Source organism: Leptopilina boulardi, unplaced genomic scaffold (genome assembly GCF_019393585.1).
Source record: "Leptopilina boulardi isolate dan_hultmark-lab unplaced genomic scaffold, ZJU_Lbou_2.1 LbouV2_353, whole genome shotgun sequence".
Lineage (NCBI taxonomy): Eukaryota > Metazoa > Arthropoda > Insecta > Hymenoptera > Figitidae > Leptopilina > Leptopilina boulardi.
Genome location: NW_026137922.1, coordinates 1 through 26,045, shown reverse-complemented (window position 1 = coordinate 26,045; position 26,045 = coordinate 1). Strand labels below are relative to the sequence as shown.

General features: G+C 30.3%; 3 protein-coding genes across 3 annotated transcripts; all 3 read left to right on the top strand.

Annotated features, from left to right (window-relative positions):
* The first annotated feature begins 3,117 nt into the window (after positions 1-3,117).
* Positions 3,118-4,491, top strand: LOC127286367 (uncharacterized). Its single transcript, XM_051312767.1, has one exon. It carries the CDS (start codon positions 3,118-3,120, stop codon positions 4,489-4,491), a length of 1,374 nt encoding a protein of 457 aa, XP_051168724.1.
* A 120-nt stretch (positions 4,492-4,611) lies between these two features.
* LOC127286366 (uncharacterized) lies at positions 4,612-5,504 on the top strand. Its single transcript, XM_051312766.1, has 2 exons — positions 4,612-4,724; positions 4,796-5,504. The coding sequence occupies exons 1-2, from the start codon at positions 4,612-4,614 to the stop codon at positions 5,502-5,504; spliced, it is 822 nt and encodes a 273-aa protein (XP_051168723.1).
* Positions 5,505-5,546: 42 nt separating this feature from the next.
* Positions 5,547-8,307, top strand: LOC127286365 (uncharacterized). Its single transcript, XM_051312765.1, has 4 exons — positions 5,547-6,318; positions 6,512-6,874; positions 6,941-7,093; positions 7,157-8,307. The coding sequence occupies exons 1-4, from the start codon at positions 5,547-5,549 to the stop codon at positions 8,305-8,307; spliced, it is 2,439 nt and encodes an 812-aa protein (XP_051168722.1).
* Positions 8,308-26,045: the final 17,738 nt, after the last annotated feature.

Sequence of the window (26,045 nt, the reverse complement as noted above, 5' to 3'; positions counted from 1 at the left end):
CTCGAAGAGTGATATGCCTAAGACCGAAACACAGTTTGTAGTGAAGACACTCAAGCACACCCAGCTTACTCTCAGGCACATCTACCGCGAGAGTCCAGCTTGCAGCCGTAGAAACTACCCCTGATCCTGTTTAACCTCCCGAATACAACCTCCAATTAGTTGTATACACCCCAGGATTCTGTTACCTGAGGTTAGTCAGGATTGAAACTTGGTCCACCTTAGGACCTGGTACCCAAGCAACCACCCTGGCCCTCTTAATGAGGTTAGAAGTATCTATCACTTTAAGTGGCAGACCCTCGATTGCCTGACAGATATTTGGTACGTGGACATTTAACCACTCCCGAGAATCTGAGTCAAGACACTCAATTAAAATCGCCCCTCTTGTGAGGCGAACTTCTCAGAAACGAGGTGCAATCCCAGATCTTGACACTTGGGAGAATTAGGCGGTTCCAACTAGGGGTCTTTGCCTCCTTCTCTTCTCCTGTTGTGGAGAGGTGTCTGACTCTTATCGGCGCGAACTCCTTTTCGTGCCTGACCAACAGACCCAGCTTTACTGTTGGCCCGCATAGAAGTCGATGATGAAGCAGGTTGAGACCCTTGCCGGTTCTGTACCCTTGGATTCTCCAACCTCCTTGTTGCGCTGCCACTGAGCTTTTTACCCTTAACGGATTATCTCGCCATTAGGTCTTCGACCACAGTAACAGTGGAACCCTGAGATCGTCCCGAACTTTTCTGTATTAGAGCCTCAGAAATATATTGTTCCCTTTCAGGTTTCATTTCATCCTGAGGCGATATTACCGAGGCTGAAGTTAACGTTAAATGTGCCCTTTCTTCCTGCAGCAATATCTCAAGCCCTGAATCCCGACTCTCCAAAGAGTGTTCGGTACTCTCAGGCGAAACACTTTTGTTTTTGTTGTTTTCTGTAGTCTCCATTTAGATCCCACGAGTACATGGGAACAAAAGGTCCGTCCTTATATTATTATTATTTTTATTTCTTTATTTTGTCCAAGCAAACCATGAGGACAATAATTCAAGTACAATACAATCCATAATATACACAAATGATAATATATAAATTCATAAATTATTTTTTATCTAAAGTTGAATAACAATGATAAAGATAGAACTATAACAATCTTTGATGATTATAACAGTAGAAATCATAAAACATTCAACCAAAAATAGACTACTCTCAAGAAAACAAATATCTTTCAAGAGGGAACCATTGAAATTTTTGTAGTTTTTCGAAAAAACGCATAATTTCAGTACAATTTTATTAATGAGTCCTCAAAGTATGCGTTACTTATATAATTAGAGCCAACTAACATGCACACTACACTATAACAAAAATCCTCAAAGTATGCGTTACAGAAATAATTTAAGGCATGATATTACGTGAAACCACAAACTGTAAGATTTTCGTATTTTTATAAATGATCCTGTTAGATTTACACAAAATCTTTTTCAGAAGCATTATCTATTATATCGAATAATAATAATCTTATTATTTTAGTGTGGTATAATATGTTAATTGTCTTTATCCGGGTTTCTGTACTTTAACCTTTGACCCATCAGTAATAGATTTGTTTATTCATTCCGAAACCGGATTCGGACTTAGTTGTCCAATTAAACAATAATACTGCATGTTCCATGCGAACCATTGTACTCGGTGTAATTTATTTTGGATTCCAGTGTTAAATATGGTCAAAAATGGGAGTATTTGTACTTTCGATAAATGATAATTAAAATCTGGTACCTGTATTGACTTCCGACCAATTTTGAACATCGTTAAAATATCTAAACATATAAATTATTTAACCATACTACGTATACTTTCCTTCAAGGAAAGCACATAAGTAAGTTGTGAGTAATATTTGATTGCAATACTTTATTATGCTTAAAAACTAATTTGAGTTTCTATTTGAAATCTTAATATAAGAAATTAATATTTTCTTGCATATCATTATACTTTCTTTTCTCTTAATCTCTAATACTCGTTCCATTCGAATAAATAAGAACAATTTCTAACGGTCCATGTAGGCAAAGGAATTAAGGCCAGGTCCAAGTGAGGCAGCGCCATCTACATTGAAACTAAAATTTTGGAAAATTTTCAACAGCCTTTTCTTTAAAACAAGAAGGTAAAATGCTTTTTCCTTTATGGATAATTGATTATTGGCAAGATATACACCAGCTAAAACTTTTTTTGAGTTATAATAATGAAAAATATTTCATTTCAATAAATTAAATATGAGCACTTTCTTCACAAAAACTGTAACAATACTTTCTCAGAAATTACAATAAAAAATGCAATTTCCATTTGGAAAATTAATAAACGCTAAAAAATACGGATTTTATGTTAAATTACACAGTGGGACATATGTTTCTTTCGTTAAATATATAAAAATTAAACTTTACAAAGTCATTACGTGAAATAGCAAAATTTGAAATTTGTGTCTCTTTTTATGATTCATCAAAAAATTACAAAAACCAATCTTAAACTTTGATATCTCTGTGAGTGTTATATAAATATTTTCATGTCTGCTATAACATTACACTGTTACAAGAAAATGATTCCGCAAATGAAATGTTAAAACTTTAGATTCCAAAGTAAGTTTGCCCGCAGAGGGACAACTTATGTGCGTCGTATGTAGTCGTATCTGCGAAGTTTTTAGTTTCTGTTTGTCTTTCGTACGCATCATATAGAACCGCTCTGTAAAAATCGCTTTACCTGTTTTATCTCAAATAAGTTAATAAATTCAGTGTTAATTTTACTTTCACTATCTTATTCTCCTTTTTTTCACAAGTCCTTTATGTTAAACTGTTTAAATTCATAACATGGTCCTTCGAGCCGGATTTCCAAAAAGGAGAAAAGAAAGTGAAATCAGTGCTTTGTGTTAAGTGACGCTTAAGGGATTTTTCCTTTATATATTGCATTTTTTTATTCTCTCAAGTGACTTGAATAGTCAAAAAGTACTTTTTTTAAGACTTTATTGTGTTTTTTCCGCAATATTTTGGTGCTATTTTACTTTTTTTCTCAGTATCGAGAACCTTTTTTCATGAAAAATTTTTTTCACTATATTTTACTTAGCGTGGTCGGCTATTTTTCCTGTAACAAACATGGCCACGACTAGTTATGAACGAGTGTTAAGTGACCAAGAAACTCTATTTAACTCTATCGAAAAGATTGTTAATCGTGTTTTAAATTACGAAAATCCACCTCGACAACTGTTGTTAGGACGCCTAACAAATTTACAAGATTGCTGGCTGAGGTGTCGACAAAATCATGCCGCTTTACTTGCAAATCCTCCAATAATAGATCCTCCTAATCAAGCCGAAGGAGGAGAGACAACAATTACAATTTATAATTCTGATGAGTTTAATCAGATTGAGGACTTGTATGAGGAGGCCATATACCACATACTTAGCAGTCTTCCTGAGCCACCGCCCATGCCGGTACAAGACCGTTCTCAACCACCAGATCCAGATGCAACGCCACGAGGAGCATCATCATCTGTAAAACTTCCTCGCATTACTATACCCACTTTCTCAGGTTCGTATTGTGAGTGGCTCACCTTTAGAGATCTGTTTAAATCTCTTGTAATTGACAACGATCGCTTGTCGGATGCAGAGCGTCTTCATTATCTCAAATCATCTCTTAAAGGTGAGGCATTAATAATTGCTCAAAATCAACCAGGGACAGATGGCAATTTTCAGAATATTTGTGAAAATCTCGAAACTCGTTATAGTAATTCTAAAGTTTTAATATATGAATATTTAAAAAAGATTGTTGAATTGCCACCTGTCACATCAGATTGGTTGAATAATTTAAAAACTATGCGTAACGTTGTTATTACTGCGACATCTGCTTTAAAAAGTCTAAAACGTCCTATCGATGAAGGGAATGATTTGTTAGTTTTTATGTTAATAAACAAGTTAGATAAAATTTCTCGTGATCAGTGGGAATTGTCAATTAGTGAAGAGACAGATCCTCCCTCTCTCGATCAATTTGTTAAATTTCTTGATTCTCGAATTCGCGCTTTAGAAGCTACAGTAGATATTAAAAAGCGTCCTGAAAGTAAAAATTCAAATCATTCGCAGTCGGTACTCAAGAAGGTACACACGCATCAAAACTCAACAAAGTTTGTATGTCCAATGTGTAACAGAGAACATAACCTCTATGCTTGTTCTGTATTTAAAGAAAAAACAATTGATGAACGTTCTGAATATTTAAAGGCTAATTCACGATGCTTCAACTGTTTAGGTAAGCATAATCGCAATTTATGTCAGAGCCGAAAATTTTGTAATATTTGTAAAAAGCCTCATCATTCTTTATTGCATCGCGATAATAAAAATTTGTCACAAAGTCGCGAATTAAAAACTGATCATAGCGTTTCAGAATCAAATCAAGTGTCTGATGATGTGGCGATTTCATCGCATTTGAACTCGTCTAAAAATACCGCACTACTGTTCTGTTGGGAACCGCTCGAGTGATGGTTGAGGCGCCTGATGGCCGCCGCGTTCATGTCCGCGCTCTTCTTGACCAAGGGTCAGAAGATACGTTTTTGTCCGAATTAATTGCTCAATTATTACGTCTTCCACGCAAAAATACGAATGTTACAGTGTCCGGTTTGGGAGGAAGTTGTACGAATAAAATCCTTTATTCCGTTCCTATCACTATTTAAACGATTAAACCTTGTTCAACCACGCTCCAAACTCAAGCATTCGTACTTCCAAAAATCACTGCATATGTTCCAGCTGAATTTACCCTTTTAGAAATTCCTGAAAATCTTTAAAGTCTCGAACTTGCCGATCTAAATCCATGGGAAAGTGACCGGATCGATTTGCTGATTGGAGCCGATCTGTACGCTCAATTGCTCAAACCTGAGATTTGTCCTGGACCACGTGGAGATCTCGTTGCTCAGTCAACTATATTTGGTTGGATCTTATCAGGACCACTACAAGGATCTCCTCTTCAAAGTTATCACATTAATGTCCACTTTTCCATGGAAACCCGAGTTGACGAAAGCTTGCGTCAATTTTGGGAATTGAAAGAGATACCAGCAGTGAATTTAATGACAAAAAAAGAAATTGAATGTGAGCATCATTTTATGGAGACACATTCTAGAGACTTAAATGGAAAATATGTAGTTCAATTACCTTTTGATGATTCCCCCTCGAAATTAGGTGACTCTTATAACATAGCTCTCAATTCGTTGTGTAGAATAGAAAAAAGATTTACTCGTGATCCTCTGCTTGCTGAAAATTATCGTGATTTTCTAGGAAAGTATCAAGAGATGGGACATATGACTCCAGTTGACGTTGACCAGACTGATTCATCTCGTGTCTTTATTCCGCACCACCCTGTCGTTCGCGAAAGTAGCCAAACAACGAAAGTTAGAGTCGTCTTTAATGCTTCGAGTCCAACGTCCAACAAAACCTCGATTAATGACATTTTACACATCGGTCCAAAATTACAAACAGATATTTGCTCCATCATTTTATGATGGCGTCAATTTGAATTCGTGTTGTGTGCTGATATTGCTAATATGTTTCGCCAGATTCTCATCGATCCTGCCCATCAAAAATATCAATGTATTTTGTGGCGAGAAGCTCCTAAGTGTCCGATCCATGTGTTTGAATTAAATACTGTTACCTACGGAATGGTGTCTTCGCCATATCTTGCCATTCGCGTAATGAGACAGTTGGCACATGACGAAAAGGACAATTTTCCTTTAGCTGTTTCCGTGCTTTTGGAGCAAACCTACGTTGATGACGTTTTTCTTGGAGGATCGGATAAAACCTCCACACTCAAGGTGAGAGATCAAGTCATTAATATGACAAATGCTGGGGGATTCCCATTACGGAAATGGTTTAGTAATTCTCCTGATTTACTAGACGGATTGGATTCTGCTGATCATGGTTTAGCAGTTGAGATCCCTTTTGACGATTCTTCAGGTTTCAAAGTCCTCGGAATTTTTTGGAAACCGTCAGATGATGCCTTTCACTTCAAAACTTTTGAAATTCCTGAAGAACCTGCAACAAAAAGATCAATACTCTCGGCTACCGCGAAAATATTCGACCCAATGGGTTGGATTTCGCCTGTGACAATTATTGCAAAAATTCTTTTGCAAAAACTCTGGCTTCGAAAGCTAGACTGGGACGATTCTCTTTCCTCGGACTTGCTTAAAGATTGGAATCAATTTCGATCTTCATTGTCGGCCTTGTCAAATCTTTCAGTTCCAAGATGGACGCATAATTCTTCTGATGCAGTCTCGATACAAATCCATGGCTGCGTCGAGTGTCGCATATTCTGCAGTCGTATACTCTCAAATTCGGTCCGCTTCAGGTGATGTTTTAGTCAGTCTCCTCAGGTCCAAAACAAAAGTTGCTGCGCTCAAGACAATAAGCATCCCACGACTCGAATTATGTGCCGCAAGCCTTTTGTCTAAATTAATTCATTTTGTTATTGATTCTCTCGGTTTAATGAATTCTCAAGTTTTTTGCTGGACAGACTCTACAATTGTTCTCAGTTGGCTTCAGAAGCAACCAACTTCCTGGACTACTTTCGTTGCAAATCGTGTGTCAGGTATTTTAACGGAGTTGCCTGCAGCTACGTGGAATCATGTTCCTTCTAAGCAAAATCCCGCGGATTGTGCCTCACGTGGACTCTCAGCGGAGGACTTGTCAACCTTTTCCCTTTGGTCGGAGGGTCCCACTTGGCTGCTAGATTCACCGGAGACATGGCCTCGACGAAATTGTGGTCTGGAAACTACCGAAGAGTCTCGTATAGTTTCTCATCTGATCTACAATAACCTCGAACCTGATTGGCAATCACAACTGATGTCTCACTATTCATCTTGTGCACATTTATTGCGTGTGACTGCTCAAATTTTACGAGCTATTTAAGCCTTTAAACGCCAAATTTTGTTTTCGAATCAAGTGACGGCTACCGAAATCAACAATGCCGCTTTATTTTGGGTTGAATACGTTCAAGAAAATTCTTTTGCTCACGAAATTCAGTGTCTCAAGGAAGGAAAACCAATTCCCCCAAGTTCTCGCATACAAAAGTTCTCACCCTTTCTCGATGACAATGGTATCCTTAGATTGGGCGGACGACTACGCTAGTCTAAGTTATTGACTTACCAAAACCCACCAGATATTCTACCTAATCATCCGATTTCCTTTTTAATTTTGACACAATTGCACAAAAATTTATTACACGGGGGAGTTCAGTTGACTCTTTATATTGCTCGCACTCAATATTGGATTATTGGTGCGCGAAATCTCATTAAAGGAATTATCAGGAAATGTGTCACTTGCGTGAGAGACAAAGCGCGTGTTGAAAACCAACTTATGGGAGATTTACCTAGTGCTAGAGTATCTCCTTCTCGTCCTTTCTCTCATACCGAAATTGATTACGCGGGTCCATTTTTGGTCCGCTCTAGTTCGGGTCGCGGAACCAAGTCACATAAGGCTTGGATCGCTGTTTTTGTTTGTTTTTCTGTTAAAGCCATACATTTGGAGCTTGTTGACGATTATACGTCAGCTGCTTTTCTCGCAGCTTTGAGACGCTTTACCTTACGTCGAGGTTTGCCAACAGATCTTTATAGTGACAATGGCACGAATTTTCGCGGTGCTGATCGCGAATTGTCACATACATTTAAGCTCATTATGAAAGATCCGACGATTGCTTCTTACATGGCCTCAGACGGAATCACGTGGCACTTCATGCCTCCGTCTGCGCCGCATTTTGGAGGTCTGTGGGAAGCTGGCGTAAAAAATGTAAAATTTCATTTGCGTACATTATTATCAAACGCTACACCGACTTCCGAAGAATTAACGACTTTACTTTGTCAAATCGAATGCTGCTTAAATTCTCGACCTATTGTTCAACTAAACGAAGATCCAGAGAGTTGCGAAGCATTAACTCCTGGACATTTTTTAATCGGATCTGCGTTAAAAACTGTACCTGCGATATCTGTTCTGGATCTACCTGAGAACCACTTGTCGCGTTGGCAGTTTTATAAACGTGTCTTAGAACAGTTTTGGCGCTCATGGTCCAAAGATTATTTACAGTCACTGCAACAGCGAACAAAGTGGTTGTCAGAGCGAGTTAATTTGAAAATTAACGATGTTGTTTTACTACGAAATCCTAATCTCCCACCCGCTAAATGGGAATTAGGACGTGTCATTAAATGTATTCCCGGTCAAGACGGTCACGTTAGAGTCGTTCAAGTAAAGACGAGTGCGTCTGAATTTACTCGTCCAATCACACAATTAATTCGATTACCGTGCAACTATTCATAATATTTGTAACCTAATACGTATTCTTGTAATTTCGACAATTAGTTTTAAGTTCGTACCTTTTGTTCTATTGTGACCATTGCAATCTTAAAATAAGCTCGCAAGGTAGGCGGTATGTTTACGATTTCATCGCATTTCATTTACTTTTTTTTTAAATTTTATTTCGCGGTCTTTTTAAATCAAGGATGATTCCTTAGTTTGCCCGCAGAGGGACAACTTGTGTGCGTCGTATGTAGTGGTATCTGCGAAGTTTTTAGTTTCTGTTTGTCTTTCGTACGCATCATATAGAACCGCTCTGTAAAAATCGCTTTACCTGTTTTATCTCAAATAAGTTAATAAATTTAGTATTAATTTTACTTTAACTATCTAATGTGATTTTTAAAGGAACAACTATGTTACTATGTTATTTCTTAAACGAAATGTAACATCTGGAGTACCCAAAGCATGCAGTGGATCAGTTCAATGAAATTTACTATCCAATGAGTGTTCTGTTACAAGATTTATGTGTCAGATTACTTTATTTAATTTTAGTGCTAAAAAAATTGGTCATAATCATTTAAAAAGTTTTTTAAAAATATATGGAGACTTTATGTTAAATTACATAGTTGGACAATTGTTACTTTTGTTAATTATATATAAATTAAACTTTACAAAGTCATTACTTGAAATAGCAAAATTTGAAACTTGTGTCTCTTTTTATGATTCATCAAAAAATTGCAAAACCCAATAATCTTAAACTTTGGTTTCTCTGTGAATGTTATATAAATATTTTCTTTACTGCTATAACATTATACTGTTACAAGAAAATAATTCCGCAAATGAAAAGTTAAAAATTAGATCCCAAAGTAAGTAGTAGATTAGTTCGATGGAATTATTTATCCAGAAAGTTCTCAGTTCCAATTTCTGTATTTCTCAACCTAATTTATGTGATTTTTAAAGGAACAACTATGTTACTATGATAATTATTAAACGAAATGTAACATCTGGAGTACCACAAGAATGCAGTGGATGAGTTCAATGAAATTTACTATCCAATAAGTGTTCTGTTATAAGATTTTTAAGTCAGATTCTTTTATTAAATTTTGTTGCTAAAAAAATAGGTCATAATCATTGAATAAGTTTTTTACAAATATAAGGATATTTTATGTTAAAATACATAGTTGGACATTTGTTACTTTTGTTAATTATATATAAATTCAACATTACAAAGTCATTATGTAAAATAGCAAAATTTGAAATTTGTGTCTCTTTTTATGGTTCATCAAAAAATTGCAAAACCCAATAATTTTAAACTTTGGTTTCTCTGTGAATGTTATATAAATATTTTCTGTACTGCTATAACATTACACTGTTACAAGAAAATGATTCCACAAAGGAAAAGTTAAAACTTTAGATCCCAAAGTATGTAGTAGATCAGTTCAATAGAATCATTTATCCAGAAAGTTCTAATTTCGGACTTCCTTATCTCTCAACCTAATTATTGTAGTTTAACAAAGAAGTAGAATGTTTAAATTTTGATTCCGTAAATGAAATGAAAAATGTTGGGTAAATGTTATATAAATATTTTCTTTTCTGCCAAAACATTACACTGTTACAAGAAAATAATTGCGCAAATGAAAAGTTAAAACTTTAGATCCCAAACTTAAGTAGTAGATCAGTTCAATACAATCATTTATCCAGAAAGTTCTCAGTTCGGAGTTCTCTATTTCTCAACCTAATTATGTAGTTTAACAGAGAAAAAAAATGTTTAAATTTTGATTCCGTATATGAAATGAAAAACATTGGGTACCGTAATAATGTAGTAGATTAGTTCGATGGAATTATTTATCCAGAAAGTTCTCAGTTCCAATTTCTGTATTTCTCAACCTAATTTATGTGATTTTTAAAGGAACAACTATGTTACTATGATAATTATTAAACGAAATGTAACATCTGGAGTACCACAAGAATGCAGTGGATGAGTTCAATGAAATTTACTATCCAATAAGTGTTCTGTTATAAGATTTTTAAGTCAGATTCTTTTATTAAATTTTGTTGCTAAAAAAATAGGTCATAATCATTGAATAAGTTTTTTACAAATATAAGGATATTTTATGTTAAAATACATAGTTGGACATTTGTTACTTTTGTTAATTATATATAAATTCAACATTACAAAGTCATTATGTAAAATAGCAAAATTTGAAATTTGTGTCTCTTTTTATGGTTCATCAAAAAATTGCAAAACCCAATAATTTTAAACTTTGGTTTCTCTGTGAATGTTATATAAATATTTTCTGTACTGCTATAACATTACACTGTTACAAGAAAATGATTCCACAAAGGAAAAGTTAAAACTTTAGATCCCAAAGTATGTAGTAGATCAGTTCAATAGAATCATTTATCCAGAAAGTTCTAATTTCGGACTTCCTTATCTCTCAACCTAATTATTGTAGTTTAACAAAGAAGTAGAATGTTTAAATTTTGATTCCGTAAATGAAATGAAAAATGTTGGGTAAATGTTATATAAATATTTTCTTTTCTGCCAAAACATTACACTGTTACAAGAAAATAATTGCGCAAATGAAAAGTTAAAACTTTAGATCCCAAACTTAAGTAGTAGATCAGTTCAATACAATCATTTATCCAGAAAGTTCTCAGTTCGGAGTTCTCTATTTCTCAACCTAATTATGTAGTTTAACAGAGAAAAAAAATGTTTAAATTTTGATTTCGTATATGAAATGAAAAACATTGGGTACCGTAATAATGTAGTAGATTAGTTCGATGGAATCATTTATCCAGAAAGTTCTCAGTTCCAATTTCTCTATTACTCAACCTAATTTATGTGATTTTTAAAGGAACATCTATGTTACTATGATATTTCTTAAACGAAATGTAACATCTGGAGTACCCCAAGAATGCAGTGGATGAGTTCAATGAAATTTACTATCCAATGAGTGTTCTGTTATAAGATTTTTAAGTCAGATTCTTTTATTAAATTTTGTTGCTAAAAAAATAGGTCATAATCATTGAATAAGTTTTTTACAAATATAAGGATATTTTATGTTAAAATACATAGTTGGACAATTGTTACTTTTGTTAAATATATATAAATTAAACTTTACAAAGTCATTACTTGAAATAGCAAAATTTGAAATTTGTGTCTCATTTTATGATTCATCAAAAAATTACAAAAACCAAACTTAAACTTTCGTATCTCTGTGAGTGTTATATAAATATTTTCATGTCTGCTATAACATTACACTGTTACAAGAAAATGATTCCGCGAATGAAAAATTTAAATTTTAGATCTTCAAAGTAAGTAGTAGATTAATTGGATGGAATCAGTTATCCAGAAAGTTCTCAGTTCGAATTTCTCTATTTCTCAACCTAACAATAAAATAACTGATTAAAAAATTTTATAACCAGGTATTTTTACTCCAGCAAGGCAGAAATAAATCCAGAAATGCTCCCTCACCCTCTAAATTTTTTTTAAATAAAAAAAACCACCCTTAAATAGAAAAATTCAAATTTAAGAAGTAAAAAAATAATAAATTACCGGCTTTTTTTAAAAACAGAACCTTACATGTTTGTAGTTTTGCTCTACTAACTCAAAAAAACAAAGCCAGCATTGATCCAGCACCCCCTGAATTTTTTTAATCGAAAAAACTACCCCTAATCTGAAGAATCAAATTCAAGAGGTAAAACAATAAAATAACTGATTAAAAAATTTTATAACCAGGTATTTTTACTCCAGCAAGGCAGAAACAAATCCAGAAATGCTCCCTCACCCTCTAAATTTTTTTTAAATCAAAAAAACCACCCTTAAATAGAAAAATTCAAATTTAAGAAGTAAAAAAATAATAAATTACCGTCTTTTTTTAAAAACAGAACCTTACATGTTTGTAGTTTTGCTCTACTAACTCAAAAAAACAAAGCCAGCATTGATCTAGCACCCCCTGAATTTTTTTAATCGAAAAAACTACCCCTAATCTAAATAATCAAATTCAGGAGGTAAAACAATAAAATAACTGATTAAAAAATTTTATAACCAGGTATTTTTACTCCAGCAAGGCAGAAATAAATCCAGGAATGCTCCCTCACTCTCTAAAATTTTTTTAAATCGAAAAAACCACCCTTAAATAGAAAAATTCAAATTTAAGAAGTAAAAAAATATTAAATTACCGGCTTTTTTTAAAAACAGAACCTTACATGTATGTAGTTTTGCTTTACTAACTCAAAAAAATAAAGCCAGCATTGATCCATCACCCTCTGAATTTTTTTAATTAAAAAAAACTATCCTTAATCTGAAGAACCAAACTTAGGAGGTAAAACAAAAAAATAACTGATTAAAAAAGTTTATATCCAGGTATTTTTACTCCAGCAATGCGGAAACATACCTGGCTGTAAAATTTTTAATCAGTTATTATATTGTATTACCGCCTGAATTTGATTCTTCAGATTAGGGGTAGTTTTTTCGATTAAACAAATTCAGAGATTGATGAATCAATGGTGGCTTTGTTTTTGAGTTAGAGGAGCGAAAAAACATAGATGTAGTAAGGTTCTGTTTTAAAAAAGTCAGTTATTTAATTTTTAATCTCCTAAATTTGAATTTTTCTATTTAAGGGTGGTTTTTTCGATTTAAAAAAATTTTAGAGGGTGAGGGAGCATTTCTGGCTTTGTTTGTGCATTGCTGGAGTAAAAATATCTGGTTATAAAATTTTTTAACAGTTATTTTATTGTTTTACCTCCTAAGTTTGATTCTTCAGATTAAGGGTAGTTTTTTTTATTTAAAAAAATTCAGAGGGTGATGGATCAATGCTGGCTTTATTTTTTTTAATTAGTAGAGCAAAACTGCATTCATGTAAGGTTCTGTCTTTAAAAAAAGCCGGTAATTTAATATTTTTTTACTTCTTAAATTTGAATTTTTCTATTTAAGGGTGGTTTTTTCGATTTAAAAAAATTTTAGAGGGTGAGGGAGCATTTCTGGCTTTGTTTCTGCCTTGCTGGAGTAAAAATACCTGGTTATAAAATTTTTTAATCAGTTATTTTATTGTTTTACCTCTTGAATTTGATTCTTCAGATTAGGGGTAGTTTTTTCGATTAAAAAAATTCAGGGGGTGCTGGATCAATGCTGGCTTTGTTTTTTTGAGTTAGTAGAGCAAAACTACAAACATGTAAGGTTCTGTTTTTAAAAAAAGCCGGTAAAGTATTTTTTTTTACTTCTTAAATTTGAATTTTTCTATTTAAGGGTGGTTTTTTCGATTTAAAAAAAATTTAGAGGGTGAGGGAGCATTTCTGGATTTGTTTCTGCCTTGCTGGAGTAAAAATACCTGGTTATAAAATTTTTTAATCAGTTATTTTATTGTTTTACCTCCTGAATTTGATTCTTCAGATTAGGGGTAGTTTTTTCGATTAAAAAAATTCAGGGGGTGCTGGATCAATGCTGGCTTTGTTTTTGAGTTAGTGGAGCAAAGTTTCGTAGATGTAAAATTTAGTTTTTCTAAAAAATAAGTTGATTTATTTTTTATCTCCGAAGTGTGAATTTGTCCGTTTAAGGGTGGTTTTGGTCGATTTAAAAAAAAACTGAGGGTGATGGAGCAATTCTGACCTCAGATTCGGTTTCAGCGGGCCAAAATACTATAGGAAATATATGTGTAGTTCAAGAAACAGACAACTTTTTTTTTTTTGTGTGCCTGTGTAATTGATGTGATTTTCAAAGGAACAACTATGTTACTATGATATTTTTTAAACGAAATGTAACATCTGGAGTACCCCAAGAATGCAGTGGATGAGTTGAATGAAATTTACTATCCAATGAGTGTTCTGTTACAAGATTTATGTGTCAGATTCTTTTATTTAATTTTATTGCTAAAAAATTGGTCATAATCATTGAATAAGTTTTTTACAAATATAAGGATATTTTATGTTAAATTACATAATTGGACAATTGTTACTTTCGTCAATTATATATAAATTCAACATTACAAAGTCATTATGTGAAATAGCAAAATTTGAAATTTGTGTCTCTTTTTATGATTCATCAAAAAATTGCAAAACCCAATAATCTTAAACTTTGGTTTCTCTGTGAATGTTATATAAATATTTTCTTTGCTGCTATAACATTACACTGTTACAAGAAAATGATTCCACAAATGAAAAGTTAAAACTTTAGATCCCAAAGTATGTAGTAGATCAGTTCAATAGAATCATATATCCAGAAAGTCCTAATTTCGGACTTCCTTATTTCTAAACCTAATTATTGTAGTTTAACAGAGACGTAGAATGTTTAAATTTTGATTCCGTATATGAAATGAAAAATCTTGGGTAAACGTTATATAAATATTTTCTTTTCTGCCAAAACATTAGACTGTTACAAGAAAATGATTGCGCAAATGAAAAGTTAAAACTTTAGATCACAAACTTAAGTAGTAGATCAGTTCAATACAACCATTTATCGAGAAAGTTCTCAGTTCGGAGTTCTCTACTTCTCAACCTAATTACGTAGTTTAACGGAGAAGAAGAATGTTTAAATTTTGATTCCGTATATGAAATGAAAAATCTTGTGTACTGAAATAATGTAGTAGATTTGTTCGATGGAATCATTTATCCAGAAAGTTCTCAGTTCCAATTTCTCTATTTCTCAACCTAATTGATGTGATTTTCAAAGGAACAAGTATGTTACTATGTTATTTCTTAAACGAAATGTAACATCAGGAGTACCTAAATAATGCATTGGATGAGTTCAATGAAATTTACTATCCAATGAGTGTTATGTTACAAGATTTATGTGTCAGATTCCTTTATTTAATTTTAGTGCTAAAAAAATAGGTCATAATCATTAAATAATTTTTTTTTACAAATATAAGGATATTTTATGTCAAATAACATAGTTGGACAATTGTTACTTTCGGTAATTATATATAAATTCAACATTACAAAGTCATTATGTGAAATAGCAAAATTTGAAATTTGTGTCTCTTTTTATGGTTCATCAAAAAATTGCAAAATCCAATAATTTTAAACTTTGGTTTCTCTGTGAATGTTATATAAATATTTTCTTTACTGCTATAACATTACACTGTTACAAGCAATTGATTCCGTATATGAAGTGTAAAACCTTGGGTACCGCAATAATGCAGTAGATTAGTTCGATGGATTCATTTATCCAGAAAGTTCTCAGTTCGAATTTCTCTGTTTCTCAACCTAATTGATGTGATTTTTAAAGGAACATCTATGTTACTATGTTATTTCTTAAACGAAATGTAATCCCAAATGTAGTCCCAAAGAATGCAGTGGATGAGTTCTATGAAATTTACTATCCAATGAGTGTTCTATTACAAGATTTATGTGTCAGATTCTTTTATTTAATTTTAGTGCTAAAAAAATAGGTCATAATCATTTAATAAGTTTTTTAAAAATATAATGAGATTTTATGTTAAATTACATAGTGCGACAATTGTTACTTTCGTTAATTATATATAAATTAAACTTTACAAAGTCACTACTTTAGATCCCAAAGTATGTAGTAGATCAGTTCAATAGAATCATTTATCCAGAAAGTCCTAATTTCGGACTTCCTTGTTTCTCAACCTAATTATTGTAGTTTAACAGAGAAGTAGAATATTTAAATTTTAAATCCGTATATAAAATGAAAAATCTTGGGTACCGAAATAATGTAGTAGATTAGTTCCATGGAATTATTTATCCAGAAAGTTCTCAGTTCGAATTTCTCTATTTCTCAACCTAATTTATGTGATTTTTAAAGGAACATCTATGTTACTATAATATTTTTTAAACGAAATGTAACATCTGGAGTACCCAAAGCATGCAGTGTATGAGTGCAATGAAATTTACTATCCAATGAGTGTTCTGTTATAAGATTTTTGAGTCAGATTCTTTTGTTAAATTTTATTGCTAAAAAAATAGGTCATAATCATTGAATAAGTTTTTTACAAATATAAGGATATTTTATGTTAAATTACATAGTTGGACAATTGTTACTTTTGTTAATTATATATAAATTCAACATTACAAAGTCATTATGTGAAATAGCAAAATCTGAAATTTGTTTCTCTTTTTATGGTTCATCAAAAAATTGCAAAACCCAATAATCTTAAACTTTGGTCTCTCTGTGAATGTTATATAAATATTTTCTTTACTGCTATAACATTACACTGTTACAAGAAAATGATTCCGCCAATGAAAAGTTAAAACTTTAGATCCCAAAGTAAGTAGTAGATTAGTTCGATGGAATCATTTATCCAGAAAGTTCTCAGTTCCAATTTCTCTATTTCTGAACCTAATTTATGTGGTTTTTAAAGGAACAACTATGTTACTATGATATTTCTTAAACAAAATATAACATCTGGAGTACCCCAAGAATGCAGTGGATGAGTTCAATGAAATTTACTATCCAATGAGTGTTCTGTTATAAGATTTTTAAGTCAGATTCTTTTATTAAATTTTATTGCTAAAAAATTGGTCATAATCATTGAATAAGTTTTTTACAAATATAAGGATATTTTATGTTAAATTACATAATTGGACAATTGTTACTTTCGTTAATTATATATAAATTCAACATTACAAAGTCATTATGTGAAATAGCAAAATTTGAAATTTGTGTCTCTTTTTATGATTCATCAAAAAATTACAAAAACCAATATTAAACTTTCGTATCTCTGTGAGTGTTATATAAATATTTTCATGTCTGCTATAACATTACACTGTTACAAGAAAATGATTCCGCAAATGAAAATGTTAAAATTTTAGATCCCAAAGTATGTAGTAGATTAGTTCGATGGAATCATTTATCCAGAAAGTTCTCAGTTCCAATTTCTCTATTTCTCAACCTAATTTATGTGATTTTTAAAGGAACATTTATGTTACTATGTTATTTCTTAAACGAAATGTAACATCTGGAGTACCCAAAGCATGCAGTGTATGAGTGCAATGAAATTTACTATCCAATGAGTGTTCTGTTATAAGATTTTTGAGTCAGATTCTTTTGTTAAATTTTATTGCTAAAAAAATAGGTCATAATCATGGAATAAGTTTTTTACAAATATAAGGATTTTATGTTAAATTACATAGTTGGACAATTGTTACTTTTGTTAATTATATATAAATTCAACATTACAAAGTCATTATGTGAAATAGCAAAATTTGAAATTTGTGTCTCTTTTTATGGTTCATCAAAAAATTGCAAAACCCAATAATCTTAAACTTTGGTCTCTCTGTGAATGTTATATAAATATTTTCTTTACTGCTATAACATTACACTGTTACAAGAAAATGATTCCGCCAATGAAAAGTTAAAACTTTATGTCCCAAAGTAAGTAGTAGATTAGTTCGATGGAATCATTTATCCAGAAAGTTCTTAGTTCCAATTTCTCTATTTCTGAACCTAATTTATGTGGTTTTTAAAGGAACAACTATGTTACTATGATATTTCTTAAACAAAATATAACATCTGGAGTACCCCAAGAATGCAGTGGATGAGTTCAATGAAATTTACTATCCAATGAGTGTTCTGTTATAAGATTTTTAAGTCAGATTCTTTTATTAAATTTTATTGCTAAAAAATTGGTCATAATCATTGAATAAGTTTTTTACAAATATAAGGATATTTTATGTTAAATTACATAATTGGACAATTGTTACTTTCGTTAATTATATATAAATTCAACATTACAAAGTCATTATGTGAAATAGCAAAATTTGACATTTGTGTCTCTTTTTATGATTCATCAAAAAATTACAAAAACCAATATTAAACTTTCGTATCTCTGTAAGTGTTATATAAATATTTTCATGTCTGCTATAACATTATACTGTTACAAGAAAATGATTCCGCAAATGAAAAGTTAAAATTTTAGATCCCAAAGTATGTAGTAGATTAGTTCGATGGAATCATTTATCCAGAAAGTTCTCAGTTCCAATTTCTCTATTTCTCAACCTAATTTATGTGATTTTTAAAGGAACATTTATGTTACTATGTTATTTCTTAAACGAAATGTAACATCTGGAGTACCCAAAGCATGCAGTGTATGAGTGCAATGAAATTTACTATCCAATAAGTGTTCTGTTATAAGATTTTTGAGTCAGATTCTTTTGTTAAATTTTATTGCTAAAAAAATAGGTCATAATCATGGAATAAGTTTTTTACAAATATAAGGATTTTATGTTAAATTACATAGTTGGACAATTGTTACTTTCGTTAATTATATATAAATTCAACATTACAAAGTCATTATGTGAAATAGCAAAATTTGAAATTTGTGTCTCTTTTTATGATTCATCAAAAAATTACTAAAACCAATATTAAACTTTCGTATCTCTGTGAGTGTTATATAAATATTTTCATGTCTGCTATAACATTACACTGTTACAAGAAAATGATTCCGCAAATGAAAAGTTAAAATTTTAGATCCCAAAGTAAGTAGTAGATTAGTTCGATGGAATCATTTATCCAGAAAGTTCTCAGTTCCAATTTCTCTATTTCTGAACCTAATTTATGTGGTTTTTAAAGGAACAACTATGTTACTATGATATTTCTTAAACGAAATATAACATCTGGAGTACCCCAAGAATGCAGTGGATGAGTTCAATGAAATTTACTATCCAATGAGTGTTCTGTTATAAGATTTTTAAGTCAGATTCTTTTATTAAATTTTATTGCTAAAAAATTGGTCATAATCATTGAATAAGTTTTTTACAAATATAAGGATTTTATGTTAAAATACATAGTTGGACAATTGTTACTTTTGTTAATTATATATAAATTCAACATTACAAAGTCATTATGTGAAATAGCAAAATTTGAAATTTGTGTCTCTTTTTATGGTTCATCAAAAAATTACAAAAACCAATATTAAACTTTCGTATCTCTGTGAGTGTTATATAAATATTTTCATGTCTGCTATAACATTACACTGTTACAAGAAAATGATTCCGCAAATGAAAAGTTAAAATTTTAGATCCCAAAGTAAGTAGTAGATTAGTTCGATGGAATCATTTATCCAGAAAGTTCTCAGTTCCAATTTCTCTATTTCTCAACCTAATTTATGTGATTTTTAAAGGAACATCTATGTTACTATGTTATTTCTTAAACGAAATGTAACATCTGGAGTACCCAAAGCATGCAGTGTATGAGTGCAATGAAATTTACTATCCAATGAGTGTTCTGTTATAAGATTTTTGAGTCAGATTCTTTTGTTAAATTTTATTGCTAAAAAAATAGGTCATAATCATGGAATAAGTTTTTTACAAATATAAGGATTTTATGTTAAATTACATAGTTGGACAATTGTTACTTTCGTTAATTATATATAAATTCAACATTACAAAGTCATTATGTGAAATAGCAAAATTTGAAATTTGTGTCTCTTTTTATGATTCATCAAAAAATTACTAAAACCAATATTAAACTTTCGTATCTCTGTGAGTGTTATATAAATATTTTCATGTCTGCTATAACATTACACTGTTACAAGAAAATGATTCCGCAAATGAAAAGTTAAAATTTTAGATCCCAAAGTAAGTAGTAGATTAGTTCGATGGAATCATTTATCCAGAAAGTTCTCAGTTCCAATTTCTCTATTTCTGAACCTAATTTATGTGGTTTTTAAAGGAACAACTATGTTACTATGATATTTCTTAAACGAAATATAACATCTGGAGTACCCCAAGAATGCAGTGGATGAGTTCAATGAAATTTACTATCCAATGAGTGTTCTGTTATAAGATTTTTAAGTCAGATTCTTTTATTAAATTTTATTGCTAAAAAATTGGTCATAATCATTGAATAAGTTTTTTACAAATATAAGGATTTTATGTTAAATTACATAGTTGGACAATTGTTACTTTTGTTAATTATATATAAATTCAACATTACAAAGTCATTATGTGAAATAGCAAAATTTGAAATTTGTGTCTCTTTTTATGGTTCATCAAAAAATTACAAAAACCAATATTAAACTTTCGTATCTCTGTGAGTGTTATATAAATATTTTCATTTCTGCTATAACATTACACTGTTACAAGAAAATGATTCCGCAAATGAAAAGTTAAAATTTTAGATCCCAAAGTAAGTAGTAGATTAGTTCGATGGAATCATTTATCCAGAAAGTTCTCAGTTCCAATTTCTCTATTTCTCAACCTAATTTATGTGATTTTTAAAGGAACATCTATGTTACTATGTTATTTCTTAAACGAAATGTAACATCTGGAGTACCCAAAGCATGCAGTGTATGAGTGCAATGAAATTTACTATCCAATGAGTGTTCTGTTATAAGATTTTTGAGTCAGATTCTTTTGTTAAATTTTATTGCTAAAAAAATAGGTCATAATCATGGAATAAGTTTTTTACAAATATAAGGATTTTATGTTAAATTACATAGTTGGACAATTGTTACTTTCGTTAATTATATATAAATTCAACATTACAAAGTCATTATGTGAAATAGCAAAATTTGAAATTTGTGTCTCTTTTTATGATTCATCAAAAAATTACTAAAACCAATATTAAACTTTCGTATCTCTGTGAGTGTTATATAAATATTTTCATGTCTGCTATAACATTACACTGTTACAAGAAAATGATTCCGCAAATGAAAAGTTAAAATTTTAGATCCCAAAGTAAGTAGTAGATTAGTTCGATGGAATCATTTATCCAGAAAGTTCTCAGTTCCAATTTCTCTATTTCTGAACCTAATTTATGTGATTTTTAAAGGAACATCTATGTTACTATGTTATTTCTTAAACGAAATGTAACATCTGGAGTACCCAAAGCATGCAGTGTATGAGTGCAATGAAATTTACTATCCAATGAGTGTTCTGTTATAAGATTTTTGAGTCAGATTCTTTTGTTAAATTTTATTGCTAAAAAAATAGGTCATAATCATGGAATAAGTTTTTTACAAATATAAGGATTTTATGTTAAATTACATAGTTGGACAATTGTTACTTTTGTTAATTATATATAAATTCAACATTACAAAGTCATTATGTGAAATAGCAAAATTTGAAATTTGTGTCTCTTTTTATGATTCATCAAAAAATTACAAAAACCAATATTAAACTTTCGTATCTCTGTGAGTGTTATATAAATATTTTCATGTCTGCTATAACATTACACTGTTACAAGAAAATGATTCCGCAAATGAAAAGTTAAAATTTTAGATCCCAAAGTAAGTAGTAGATTAGTTCGATGGAATCATTTATCCAGAAAGTTCTCAGTTCCAATTTCTCTATTTCTGAACCTAATTTATGTGATTTTTAAAGGAACATCTATGTTACTATGTTATTTCTTAAACGAAATGTAACATCTGGAGTACCCAAAGCATGCAGTGTATGAGTGCAATGAAATTTACTATCCAATGAGTGTTCTGTTATAAGATTTTTGAGTCAGATTCTTTTGTTAAATTTTATTGCTAAAAAAATAGGTCATAATCATGGAATAAGTTTTTTACAAATATAAGGATTTTATGTTAAATTACATAGTTGGACAATTGTTACTTTCGTTAATTATATATAAATTCAACATTACAAAGTCATTATGTGAAATAGCAAAATTTGAAATTTGTGTCTCTTTTTATGATTCATCAAAAAATTACTAAAACCAATATTAAACTTTCGTATCTCTGTGAGTGTTATATAAATATTTTCATGTCTGCTATAACATTACACTGTTACAAGAAAATGATTCCGCAAATGAAAAGTTAAAATTTTAGATCCCAAAGTAAGTAGTAGATTAGTTCGATGGAATCATTTATCTAGAAAGTTCTCAGTTCCAATTTCTCTATTTCTGAACCTAATTTATGTGGTTTTTAAAGGAACAACTATGTTACTATGATATTTCTTAAACGAAATATAACATCTGGAGTACCCCAAGAATGCAGTGGATGAGTTCAATGAAATTTACTATCCAATGAGTGTTCTGTTATAAGATTTTTAAGTCAGATTCTTTTATTAAATTTTATTGCTAAAAAATTGGTCATAATCATTGAATAAGTTTTTTACAAATATAAGGATTTTATGTTAAATTACATAGTTGGACAATTGTTACTTTTGTTAATTATATATAAATTCAACATTACAAAGTCATTATGTGAAATAGCAAAATTTGAAATTTGTGTCTCTTTTTATGGTTCATCAAAAAATTACAAAAACCAATATTAAACTTTCGTATCTCTGTGAGTGTTATATAAATATTTTCATTTCTGCTATAACATTACACTGTTACAAGAAAATGATTCCGCAAATGAAAAGTTAAAATTTTAGATCCCAAAGTAAGTAGTAGATTAGTTCGATGGAATCATTTATCCAGAAAGTTCTCAGTTCCAATTTCTCTATTTCTCAACCTAATTTATGTGATTTTTAAAGGAACATCTATGTTACTATGTTATTTCTTAAACGAAATGTAACATCTGGAGTACCCAAAGCATGCAGTGTATGAGTGCAATGAAATTTACTATCCAATGAGTGTTCTGTTATAAGATTTTTGAGTCAGATTCTTTTGTTAAATTTTATTGCTAAAAAAATAGGTCATAATCATGGAATAAGTTTTTTACAAATATAAGGATTTTATGTTAAATTACATAGTTGGACAATTGTTACTTTTGTTAATTATATATAAATTCAACATTACAAAGTCATTATGTGAAATAGCAAAATTTGAAATTTGTGTCTCTTTTTATGGTTCATCAAAAAATTACAAAAACCAATATTAAACTTTCGTATCTCTGTGAGTGTTATATAAATATTTTCATTTCTGCTATAACATTACACTGTTACAAGAAAATGATTCCGCAAATGAAAAGTTAAAATTTTAGATCCCAAAGTAAGTAGTAGATTAGTTCGATGGAATCATTTATCCAGAAAGTTCTCAGTTCCAATTTCTCTATTTCTCAACCTAATTTATGTGATTTTTAAAGGAACATCTATGTTACTATGTTATTTCTTAAACGAAATGTAACATCTGGAGTACCCAAAGCATGCAGTGTATGAGTGCAATGAAATTTACTATCCAATGAGTGTTCTGTTATAAGATTTTTGAGTCAGATTCTTTTGTTAAATTTTATTGCTAAAAAAATAGGTCATAATCATGGAATAAGTTTTTTACAAATATAAGGATTTTATGTTAAATTACATAGTTGGACAATTGTTACTTTTGTTAATTATATATAAATTCAACATTACAAAGTCATTATGTGAAATAGCAAAATCTGAAATTTGTTTCTCTTTTTATGGTTCATCAAAAAATTGCAAAACCCAATAATCTTAAACTTTGGTCTCTCTGTGAATGTTATATAAATATTTTCTTTACTGCTATAACATTACACTGTTACAAGAAAATGATTCCGCCAATGAAAAATTTAAAACTTTAGGTCCCAAAGTAAGTAGTAGATCAGTTCGATGGAATCATTTATCCAGAAAGTTCTCAGTTCCAATTTCTCTATTTCTCAACCTAATTTATGTGATTTTTAAAGGAACATTTATGTTACTATGTTATTTCTTAAACGAAATATAACATCTGGAGTACCCCAAGAATGCAGTGGATGAGTTCAATGAAATTTACTATCCAATGAGTGTTCTGTTATAAGATTTTTAAGTCAGATTCTTTTATTAAATTTTATTGCTAAAAAATTGGTCATAATCATTGAATAAGTTTTTTACAAATATAAGGATATTTTATGTTAAATTACATAATTGGACAATTGTTACTTTCGTTAATTATATATAAATTCAACATTACAAAGTCATTATGTGAAATAGCAAAATTTGAAATTTGTGTCTCTTTTTATGATTCATCAAAAAATTACAAAAACCAATATTAAACTTTCGTATCTCTGTGAGTGTTATATAAATATTTTCATGTCTGCTATAACATTACACTGTTACAAGAAAATGATTCCGCAAATGAAAAGTTAAAATTTTAGATCCCAAAGTATGTAGTAGATTAGTTCGATGGAATCTTTTATCCAGAAAGTTCTCAGTTCCAATTCTCTATTTCTCAACCTAATTTATGTGATTTTTAAAGGAACATTTATGTTACTATGTTATTTCTTAAACGAAATGTAACATCTGGAGTACCCAAAGCATGCAGTGTATGAGTGCAATGAAATTTACTATCCAATGAGTGTTCTGTTATAAGATTTTTAAGTCAGATTCTTTTATTAAATTTTATTGCTAAAAAAATAGGTCATTATCATGGAATAAGTTTTTTACAAATATAAGGATTTTATGATAAATTACATAGTTGGACAATTGTTACTTTCGTTAATTATATATAAATTCAACATTACAAAGTCATTATGTGAAATAGCAAAATTTGAAATTTGTGTCTCTTTTTATGATTCATCAAAAAATTACAAAAACCAATATTAAACTTTCGTATCTCTGTGAGTGTTATATAAATATTTTCATGTCTGCTATAACATTACACTGTTACAAGAAAATGATTCCGCAAATGAAAAGTTAAAATTTTAGATCCCAAAGTATGTAGTAGATTAGTTCGATGGAATCATTTATCCAGAAAGTTCTCAGTTCCAATTTCTCTATTTCTCAACCTAATTTATGTGATTTTTAAAGGAACATTTATGTTACTATGTTATTTCTTAAACGAAATGTAACATCTGGAGTACCCAAAGCATGCAGTGTATGAGTGCAATGAAATTTACTATCCAATGAGTGTTCTGTTATAAGATTTTTAAGTCAGATTCTTTTGTTAAATTTTATTGCTAAAAAAATAGGTCATAATCATTGAATAAGTTTTTTACAAATATAAGGATATTTTATGTTAAATTACATAATTGGACAATTGTTACTTTCGTTAATTATATATAAATTCAACATTACAAAGTCATTATGTGAAATAGCAAAATTTGAAATTTGTGTCTCTTTTTATGGTTCATCAAAAAATTGCAAAACCCAATATTAAACTTTCGTATCTCCGTGAGTGTTATATAAATATTTTCATGTCTGCTATAACATTACACTGTTACAAGAAAATGATTCCGCAAATGAAAAGTTAAAATTTTAGATCCCAAAGTAAGTAGTAGATTAGTTCGATGGAATCATTTATCCAGAAAGTTCTCAGTTCCAATTTCTCTATTTCTCAACCTAATTTATGTGATTTTTAAAGGAACATCTATGTTACTATGTTATTTCTTAAACGAAATGTTACATCTGGAGTACCCAAAGCATGCAGTGTATGAGTGCAATGAAATTTACTATCCAATGAGTGTTCTGTTATAAGATTTTTGAGTCAGATTCTTTTGTTAAATTTTATTGCTAAAAAAATAGGTCATTATCATGGAATAAGTTTTTTACAAATATAAGGATATTTTATGTTAAATTACATAATTGGACAATTGTTACTTTCGTTAATTATATATAAATTCAACATTACAAAGTCATTATGTGAAATAGCAAAATTTGAAATTTGTGTCTCTTTTTATGATTCATCAAAAAATTACAAAAACCAATATTAAACTTTCGTATCTCTGTGAGTGTTATATAAATATTTTCATGTCTGCTATAACATTACACTGTTACAAGAAAATGATTCCGCAAATGAAAAGTTAAAATTTTAGATCCCAAAGTATGTAGTAGATTAGTTCAATGGAATCATTTATCCAGAAAGTTCTCAGTTCCAATTTCTCTATTTCTCAACCTAATTTATGTGATTTTTAAAGGAACATTTATGTTACTATGTTATTTCTTAAACGAAATGTAACATCTGGAGTACCCAAAGC